Source organism: Oculina patagonica, chromosome 2 (assembly GCF_052425735.1).
Source record: "Oculina patagonica isolate OP01 chromosome 2, crgOcupat, whole genome shotgun sequence".
In the NCBI taxonomy this organism is placed as follows: Eukaryota; Metazoa; Cnidaria; class Anthozoa; order Scleractinia; family Oculinidae; genus Oculina; species Oculina patagonica.
Window position 1 is genome coordinate 24,086,961 of NC_135759.1, and position 10,674 is coordinate 24,097,634.

Here is a 10,674-nt window from a genome sequence, read left to right on the forward strand (position 1 = left end):
AATGCCACGAAATAGCTTTGGTGTTAGGAAAAAAAACTTGTTGTTTTTATTAACAGCAACAATCGTATTCAGTATAATTAATAGAATATCACTTAACTGTTAACGTTTCATTTATCAGTTAACTACTAATTTTTTGGCCAAATGTCAGTTAACTACTATTTTTTTGGCCAATTGTCAGTTAACTGTTAACCCCATTAGCACCCTCTTCTTAGTGTATCGTACAACGAGTTCCAGCTCTTCGTCACGCATTTTCAAGCTATATATGGCATAATGATATAAAGTATAAAAGAAGTAATCTTAACCGTCGTAGATTCCTCTCGCTGATCATTAATTGAGACTTCTGTTGAAGGTGCTTTTCTTATTCGTTGAAAAATAACTCTAATTTCGCCAATGAATAAATGTTGATAGCCCGTATAACATCGTTGTTTTCAGAGGCGGCTGCATGCTGAATGTCTCATCACTAGTGAAGGAGTGATGTCCTTGAGAGACGCACATCCTAAGACGAATAAATTCGGAAAATCAGTTTTGGAAACTCCACATAGCCACTTATAAATACTATGGTGGACTGGATAAAACGCAGGATATCTGTTACGAATGAATGATGGATAACAATGACTTTCTAACCATATATGGGCATCAAAAGCAAGTTTTTGCAGTAGCAGTATAATTATGAGTATTTATACCTAATCGTACCTTTTTGGTACGCCTCTGCGGCATATCAGGCGAGTTTGGTCGAACCATGGTTCGTATTTTGGCGAGACGCAGTCGAGCCAAAATACTAATGGCAAGACCAAATTCAAACGAGCCTGATATGCCGCCGCCGAAGCGTACCAAAAAGGTACGATTAGGAATTTACCGTACCCAAATTCAGCCAAAAATCTGGTTACATTAATCGCTCTTTTGAAGCCATACTTGCCAGGTGCGTAGTTCAAATTTTGTTGACCTGCATATATTGATACGTTTTTGGTCTTGAACACATTTATCAAGTTCCTCTTCTAACAATATTTCACTCGTTTGTTTGGAGTTGCATTCTCTAAATTTTCAAAATCACAACACACGAAGCGCGTATTACCGCTGACGTCTATCGTTTCGAGAGTAGGCCTTTCTCGATTATGCTAGCATTTTTTCGGCATTTTTTGGGAAAACGAGCATTTTTTTTCGTTTTTTCTTGAAAAAGAATTGCTAGCATTTTCTGTCATTTTTCATGACTGTGATCCAGATTTCAGCACTCAGAACTCAGAAGGATAAATAATCCTAAAGTTTCACAGTTTTGATTACTTAATTTGATTGTTTTCTGTCTGTTTCGACTGTTTGTGCGTTGTGTTTCTTGTGTACTTGTGTTGTGTTACTTACGTGTGTGTGTTTTTTTAATTTTTTTTTTTAAAAAAAATTTAATATTTTTTTTTTATTTCTTATTTTTATAAACAAACAATTATTAAGTATCGCCTGTTGTTGATATGAGCATATAATGTAAGAGTTAATACGTTTTGTTTGAAATAAAACAAAGCATTCTTTGGAATTCAAGTGGCATTTTTTAAAGAAATCAGGCATTATTTTAGCATTGTTTTGGCTTTATGCGAGAATTTCTAGTAGCATTAAATGCCAGTTTTACTAGCATAATCGAGAAAGGCCTATTCGAGAGCCGAATGGCTTAGCGTATGGCTACGGTTTTGTTTGGGCTTCAGTTTCACGACAATGATGCAATGAAAGTTAAAGTTTTCAAACCTGCCAAAGCCATGGCTACTTTGAGCTCATGGCTGAGCATCTGAAGAACTTCAGTAACACCCTGCTCACCCTGAAAAGTAAATTACAGAACGATTTTGAACCTCAGTGCAGCAGGGAAGATGTTGTAACAGAGTCTCTTATGTAGAACCCATCTTTCCGTCTCTTTTTTGTTCAGAATGACACTGGAATGACAGTAAGTCAAAAACAAACAATAAAAAGGTCAAAATAACATTTTATATTTTCACTAACAACACTTTTCAAGAATTTTGTGTTCAGTGTGACAGCAGAAGAACAGGCAGTTCGGGCAGTGCGGATCACTTTTTAAACCATGCACATATTTTAAGTTATGAAATCTTTAGAGTCCTGAAATAGAATTTTTTTTTTTTAAAAAAAAGTTCGGGTCCTGAACGGGGGGAGGGACGATATAAAATCCCATTTCCTAGCCCAAATTTTGCCTATTGTTTTTCCGATTTTCTAAATCCAGTCCCAGTTCCATTGTTTAATTTTTGTAAATTCTTAGTCTCAGTGACCTAAATCCCATTTCCACAGTGAAAATTTGCCCAAATCCCAGTTCCCATTTTACCCCTTCAGGCACCTCAATAGTGAGTTTCGGGTCAATGCTACTAATGCTACTACAGTTAAATCCAGATTTTTCGAACCTCCAAGGAAAACAAAAATTGGTTCGAGAAATCGGGAGTAAAATTGCAGTGTTCGACTGAGGGAATGAAACGACTTTTGGTTCAAGTTATCAGGAGGCTCGAGGGAACGAGATACAGGATTTTATACCATGCCATAGAAAATACAGCCAATCAGAATACAGGAAAGCCGTTGTATATTCGACGGTATTCAACCCAACCTTCCCATAGTGCGCTGCGACTGTATTCTCGACGAAATTTGGTAAGCGTATTTTCTATGGCATGGTATAAAATAGTTACACAACACTTTCTCGTGGTATACTATGGAATATCCCACTTGTCACTTGTATTTTCTTGGCATACACACTCGCCTAAAGGCTCGTGTGTATACCGAGAAATACAAGTGACTCGTGGGATATTCCATAGTATACCACTCGAAAGCGTTGCATAACTAGTATGCACTGTATACTGTATATTTGGTCGCCATCAGGATGTTGTCGTATCACTGACCCTGCAGTGAACATTTAGCTGCCGACTAAGATGATGGTCAAGATGGTGGACAAAGCATTCTATGCGTAAATACTTACTAAATTGTACTTTCAATGCAATCTTTTCCACAACCCCTAAATCTGGTTTTGTCTTCAAGATTTATACGCAAATTTGCCTATTAACATCCGTGAAATTTCTCGGATATAATTTGTCCCAGTTATCTTCAAGACGATATTTGTTGCCATGCAACAAAGAAAAGATCCCTGCGTACCTTATAAGCAAGTCCCCAGACGGCTGGCCGTCCAACAAACACTGCTCGAGCGCCCAGAGCAAGGGCCTTTAGAACATCAGTTCCCAGTCTCACACCACTGTCCATATACACTTCGACCCCAGTTCCTTTGACGGCCTCCACGATCTCAGGTAACACTTCAATCTGTAAAAACCAAAATTTGTAATTTTGCTTCACAGTGATAAACAAGAAACTGGAAAATCTTCAACTTTGTTCACATACGGTGGCTTGGATTTTTTTGAAATTACTTTTTCACAGAAATAAAAATAACTACGACGGTTTCGTATTTACAACACCTACGGTGGCCGGAAGACCGTCTAACTGCCTCCCTCCATGATTTGACACCACAATCCCTTGAGCCCCATGCTGCACTGCGAGACGAGCATCCTCTGGTGTCGATATTCCTTTGGCCACCAATGGAAGTGACGTCTTCGAACGGAGCCAATCAAATGCCTCCCAGGTAGCGCTACTGTCACTCTCAGCCTCGACATAACGACTCATCTCGTCATTATTTTTAACTCCGCTTTTCTCTGGCAAGAAATTGGCATACTTCATATGCCTGGGAATTGTAAAATTCGCCCTGTCTTTATGTCTACCGAACTCCAAGACTGGAACGTCAATTGTAACAATAATCGCCTTGTAGTCTGCTTTTTCAGCTCGTTTTAACAAGTCCACCATCAACTGGCGATCTGTGTAGAACTGGATCTGCATAAATTTAATGGCGTTTGGACACTCCCGGGCGAGGTCTTCGAGACTGTATGTGGAGTATATACTAACACCCACGGCTGTATTCACAGAGTTAGCCGCTGAAAAGCAAAATTCAACATGGTAAACAAGTTAGCCACAGTAGTTGTACTTTCAATCTCTAAGCATGTGTATTAGTTACTATATACAGAACAAGCTTGGTCAGCAACCGTACCCTATATGAAGCAGGATAAAGATGTTGTTTGGTCTCATATACAATAGATAAAGTCGTGAAGAAATTATTCAACATGACTCGAGCGTGGGACAAAAAAAAAATCTGAGTCCCCGACGGGAATCGAACCCATGGCCTCCCAGAATACCGGTTGGGCGCTCTAACCAACTGAGCTACGAGAGACTCGTTGTGAGCTTAGGCCATTTACTAGGTTGATATGTGACACGCGTCCTGCATACTGCTAGGATCAGCAATGTCGAAATCATCAAATGTGTAGTAAGTAATAAAGATGGTAAATTTCAAGCTCGGTGATAAATAGTGAAGAAATTATTCAACATGACTCGAGTCCCCGACGGGAATCGAACCCATGGCCTCCCAGAATACCGGTTGGGCGCTCTAACCAACTGAGCTACGAGAGACTCCTAGCAGTATGCAGGTCGCGTGTCACATATCAACCTAGTAAATGGCCTAAGCTCACAACTAGTCTCTCGTAGCTCAGTTGGTTAGAGCGCCCAACCGGTATTCTGGGAGGCCATGGGTTCGATTCCCGTCGGGGACTCAGATTTTTTTCTTTGTCCCACGCTCGAGTCATGTTGAATAATTTCTTCACTATTTATCACCGAGCTTGAAATTTACCATCTTTATTACTTAATAGATAAAGTCCTTCGTCTTTATATTTATGGCCCACCGGGACGAATTTAAGTCTCTATCGAGACTTCCGTTGCTCGTCTTCCCTACTTGGTCGCTCGCTTCACGGCCTAAAGCTCGCTTCGCTCGCTAAACTTGTGAGGTCGACTAGTGCCAAGTCTACAAATACATGTAAGACTGACGCTCGATTTGTTAAATTGACCTGGTTCCATTTATTTGATAAGGCACGGAGGAAAAACGTCCTTCTCTGGAAGGTCTAAAATATTGCAAGCCACCTTAAGCGCCAATCAAAAACGAAAGAGAGAGAGAGAGAGAGAAGACTTGAACTTCTCATGTGTTTCTTTTGATAATACCTAAAGTGAGATTGCTTGACCTATGGTTTAATTGCTTGTAACTCTGCACCAATAGATTATTACAAACTTATTTTTATGGGTACTGATCGTAATAGGCTTGAGTTAATGTGAAGTAGACACAATCTGACAACAGCAAAAGATTTCGAAGTCTTAGCCATAACAAGAGACGGGAAATAAAATGAAATAAGTAAAATGGAAGAAATCCACCATATTGTAAACAGGTCAGGTTTTGTGCTAGTAAAACAACCTCACATGATCATGTCCTTTGTATTTTTAGGCAAAAATTCAGAAAGACAAAGTTTACTTGTAAACCTTTGACTGTGGCTAGTTCTCCGTCAGGATGAGCCAATGCTTGGAAGGAAATGGGTGAGACACATATCGGCATGCTCAGTTTATGACCAAGGACTGTGACGGAAATGTCTTTTTTGGAAACGTCACGCAGCATTCGTGGACGAAGTTTAATCCTGTAGCGAAAAAATAGATCATTTGGTTTGTGAAAGACAAAAATTAAGCGAGTGAGAGAGCGAGGTATGCGAGTGGGAGATAACAGGCGCTTTCGATTACACCAAAAATTCCGGAAGCAAACTGTTCGAAATTTCAAAAGTATTTTCCAGTCCGGTACAGTCAACCAGAAAGTGCTGTTCTATTCGCCAAATTAAATCCAGAATATTTGGTCGAATGGAAAACATTAAATTTCCTACCGGTATGTGTATACCAACATAGAGGTTAACTCTGTGCATCAGAGCTTAAAAAAGTATAAACAGCTACGCGAAGCATCCAAAATTGCCATCACAGATTGTGGAATGTGGAATGAGAGTCCACTCTCACTAGAAAAGTTCAGTATTCAGTGTTGTCTTGGACTTACTTGAACTGCTATTATTTACTCAAAGAGACTCATAAATAACCTAGCACATTGCTTTGTAAATAGCACAGACCGTTCTCTAAACTTGATCCACGAGACGATTACCTCTTGACTCAGTTGACTTTACTTATTATTTCAGCCAAGCGCTCGGGAACATTTATTCACGCCGTGAAATAATGTGTTTGCAACGAGACTCATTGGCAAGTGAACTTTGGCTGTACTGTGTATAAATTTCTTGTATGTCTCAAACCATAGCTACTAACTATGCTTAAATCAAAGCAAAACTCCGGCAAAATCAGAAGCATGGAGTGCGATACTGACAAAAACAGCAACAGGGAAATGGAAACTGAACTTTTCGGTGGAAATTAACTCTGAGCAACTCGATTGGTTATAAAAGGGCAAGAATCCGCCACTTATTTCTTGATACCGGGGATAGAGGTCCCCCGTGTTATGAGTCAAATGAGTCAACAAGAATGAGTCATGTGTCAATAATTCAAGGTGATTTTTACACAAAGTAGGTTATTATCTACAGTGGAACCCCGATATAACGATATGCCAAGGGGGCAGTAAAATTATATCGTTATATCGAGGAATCGTTATATCGGGGTTCCGTACCATACATTTTACTATTGCCGGGACATAACATATTCATCGTTATATCGGGAATATCGTTATATCGAAGATCGTTATATCGGGGTTCCACTGTACATAGGAACAACGGTTTGCCTGTATACAAATTAGCTAAGACTCGCTCAATTTTTTTACTGACGCCTATTTTGATTTCTATACATTGTAGTCACTATCTGTCTTCTCATTGGCTAAGAGCCTACAGTTAATTCTGAGAATCAGCGCAACCTACAGATTAGTGAATAATCTGCTAGCAGATTATTCACTAATCTGTAGGTTGGGCGCGCAATGCATGATTCCCGAGATACATTTGACAGCGAAGGAAATTCATAGTTCGTCGATTCGCTTCTTCAACCAAGCAAAACATTTACCTACATTGAAAAATTGCTGGACAATAAATTCTCGGAAAACACAAAATGACCGACAAAGATTGCGGAGAAACTATTCCACGAATACCTTGACAGAAAAGCATTCAAAACCAAGACGACAAGTAGGAATTAATAGTAGAACGATTGTGATCGTTTTGTCCTTATTTTTTCCAGAAAAACAATGTATAATAAAACAATTATTAAATTCGTTTTTTGTGATATCCGGAATAATCAAGGTCGAGGTAAGTGTTATCAGCCTCAGCCTTCGGCTTCGGCTGATTTTTTCCTTAACAATTAAGATTTTTAGGCTATTCAGTAATCTAACCATGACGAAACACGCATTCATCTCTGCTTGTAGTTTCCATGAAATCGCAAATAACTACACTCTGCTCGAACGGAGGCTCTCAAATAGGAAAGAAAGAGCAAGAAATAGAGGTGTTTGAGACGAAAAAGTCAAACAAACCGAACAACCCCAAGCCTTACTTCTGACTAATTAACGGAATGTAATGCGCCCAGCGAGGTAATTTATTGAATGCAGTATGCAAAACATGTTGCAAATAAACTTTAGTACAAGTAAAACCCTCTATTAACGACAGCTCTAAAAGTTACGAAAGTGTTCCCCCTATTTACGTTAAATGTGTTAAGCAGTCACCCCCCGGAGGAGGGGGGTACTCCCATAAACTTCGGATAGGGGTGTGCCGCCAAGGTTCTGAAACCCTTACCCTATTTAAGGATAAAGGATGCGGAAATTGATACCCTTTTCAAGGCCCCAAACCGAAAAATGACACCCTATTCAAGGGAAGGGGAAGCATTCCGTGACGACCCAAATATCGGCTAACCGCGCACGGCCAAACACAAATCTTTATAAAATCGCTTTACTAATACTTGAACGGGTAGTTAGTTTTAAGACACCTTTTTTTCGTTTATCTGGGCATTTATTAAAGCCGATAGAATATAGGTACCCTATCTAAGGATCACACCAGGAACAAGGGAGGCAAGCGTGGCCGAGTGGTTTAGGGCGCTGGTGTTGTAATCCGGAGGTCACCGGTTCGAGGCCTGCCCTTGCCACTAGCTGGATTTGTTTCTCGGTTGTCCCGAGTTCAAATCCTCGACCACGCTTTGTATATAGCCAACTGGTCTGCCTCCCGCCAGTTGGGATTTTTAACCTTGTTATGTTCATTTATAAATTATTTGTTTCCTCTGTTTCAGTGGCATGCCTGTAAACTAGCTATCTCGTTGAGATATGAAGCTAAGTGCATGACCACTATAAACACATATTTATTTATTATTTTTATTTTATTTAAAATGCCAAAGGACCAAAAATGATACCCTATTTAAGGACCGAGAACCTAAAAAACCATACCTATATAGCCCATATATGGGAATGCGCCCCCCCCCCCCCCCGGGCAGAAGCAGTCGTAGCAGTCTTGTGTGGGGCTGCCCGACGTCAAATTCGTATTACATTGCCATTACCAATGGCAGCAGTAACCGATAACACTAACTTACGCCAGTGCAGTACCCGTGACTAACCTTTTAAAAGCTTCTCGATTTTCGTGCAAAGTAACTTCGTCACCGGCTCCCGTTGAAAAGTAATCAAAGGCGTTCTTGTCTAGATATGTAGCAGCACGTTTCGCCAGATCATCTATTGTTATAGGACGTTTAAAGTTAGACATCTTCTCACTGGATAACTAAACTGCGCAGTTATAGCTCAGATGCTTTAGTTCACAGCGCAGCTCAACAATCGTTTTACTAACCGAATGATCTACTCCGTTTATAATCACGAGTGACCCTCGCAAGCGCTAGCTCTTGATCTCAGATTCGGACAGATGTTTTCAACGTTGACGTAGGCAGTTAAATACCTATGTCATGCTGCGTGCCCAAAAATAGCAAAGGTCGCGTTGGATCCTTGTTCATTATATGGGTCTTATATACCGTATTTTCTCGATTAAACGCCGGGCCCCGAATAAACGCCGGGTCTCCAAGGTAGAGTGGTAAGTAAGCGTTTCAGGCATTTATTCGAGGTGTAATATGCTTTAGGTATGATGGCAAAATGCATTCATGTCAGAAATAATGATTAAAAAACCTTGTTTAATAAACATTTTGCTCGAATAAACTGCACCATTCAAATAAACGCCGGATCAGTACGGAGCCAAGTTTGGAATAAACGCCGGGGGCGTTTAATTGAGAAAATACGGTACATTCAGAATCAAAATTTCTTGAGGAGGTGTTCTTTTGTAAAGCTCTGAATTTTGAACATTGATTCCTCTAAATCTTATCAGGGCTATTGAGGGATGATGAAATTACTTCATGACTGTCGCCGAGTTACTGGCAGATCACCCTTTACGGAGTCTTTACGGTGACGTTTCAAGCTCTTAAAGCTAAACCGCAGACTAACCATAACCTCTTTTGTGTCATGACACTGGCTCTTATATAGTGTTTCAAAGACAAAGCCTGGGGTAACAATGGATTTAAAAAAGATATGGTAATTAAACTCTTTGACTTAGGGCCTGTTTATATGGAGAAGAGTTGTCCCTGGTAGGAGGGTTACCCTCCATACCGAGCCACCCCGGGCGAGAGAGCTTTTCATACGTTTCTTTATAAATAGCTCAACCTCGTTCCCAGGGCTTTTCCCTTGGCGAAATCGCCAAGGGAAAAGCCCTGTGAACGAGGTTGTAAATAGCTGCGAACTGTTTATATGAGAAATTGCGAAGTTGGCTCGGGGGGCAGGGTGACCCTGGGGAGCGAGCCAACTTTTTTCCATATAAACAGTTTGGTTATTTTCGTCTCGCCTACCAGGGACAAGTTGACACATACAGAGCATGCGCAAACGCTGCAGTCGACCAAAACAAAATTGCAGATACATTGAAATCGAAGTCAGTGGTAAATTTGTCCAAAAATGGTCGTGGTCGATGTTTCAGCGTTCCTTATTTAAAAAAGGCAGACATGAACCGAGAGGGCCAAGTTTTGGCTCGGTCAACAGGGACAACTTTTTTATATAAACCCTCGGCGAAAGATAGCTCGAGGGAGAGGGTAGCCCTCAGGGACAACTCTCCTCCATATAAACAGGCCCTAAGGAGAATCACAGACCATTGACCAATTGTCTCTATCGGACGCAGTTGGTTATGAAATATTGATAACAAAATAATTGCATGCCACAAATCCCAGCAGCTACTCGAGGTGAGGAGTTAGGCGGAAAAATGTAAACAGCTATTTCGAGAAAGGTTGTCGGAAAAAAAACCCATCAAAGTGCAGGCGAAAAGATCGAAAGGTGGTCTGGGTATTCACTGGAATTTTGCATATTGGCCTAGAGGAAATTTACAAGTTTGTATTTTTGCACGTGGAGATTTTGTTTTTCTTCTCAGGAGGCCTATATCTGTAGCTTTACATTTTCTGTCGCATGTCTTTGAGTGAGGAAAAATTCTTCTGAACTTCAGAGGTTCTAAACGTACCTTGTTTCTACATGTCTGAAAAGAAAGAAATCCTGAAAATTGCGCTTATTTTGTTGTTATATCTCATTAGTATTCAACACGTGCAGTAGCTCAATACGTCTACCCATACTACCTTTAGGGATTGGCTTGTGCAGTTTTGTGCTTTTTTCCGACAACGTTTCTCGAAATAGCTGTAGATACAAGGCATAGATACAAAATACCAATACAGCTACACTTGTAACAACAAAGTAAGAAAAGACAGGGACAAAAGACTTAGGGGTGAGAAGATATGATTAAAATACCTCTTTAAAGATCTTAACAGTAAGCAAGTAAA

At 40.3% G+C, this 10,674-nt stretch overlaps 1 protein-coding gene across 1 annotated transcript; it reads right to left on the reverse strand.

Moving 5' to 3' along the window:
- Positions 1-211: 211 nt before the first annotated feature.
- Positions 212-8,722, reverse strand: LOC144643674 (2-Hydroxyacid oxidase 1-like). Its single transcript, XM_078502994.1, has 6 exons — positions 8,443-8,722; positions 5,368-5,519; positions 3,439-3,944; positions 3,121-3,282; positions 1,726-1,795; positions 212-496 (listed from the first exon to the last, which is right to left on the reverse strand). Exons 1-6 carry the CDS (start codon positions 8,583-8,585, stop codon positions 429-431), a joined length of 1,101 nt encoding a protein of 366 aa, XP_078359120.1. The 5' UTR covers positions 8,586-8,722; the 3' UTR covers positions 212-428.
- Between the last annotated feature and the right edge of the window lie 1,952 nt (positions 8,723-10,674).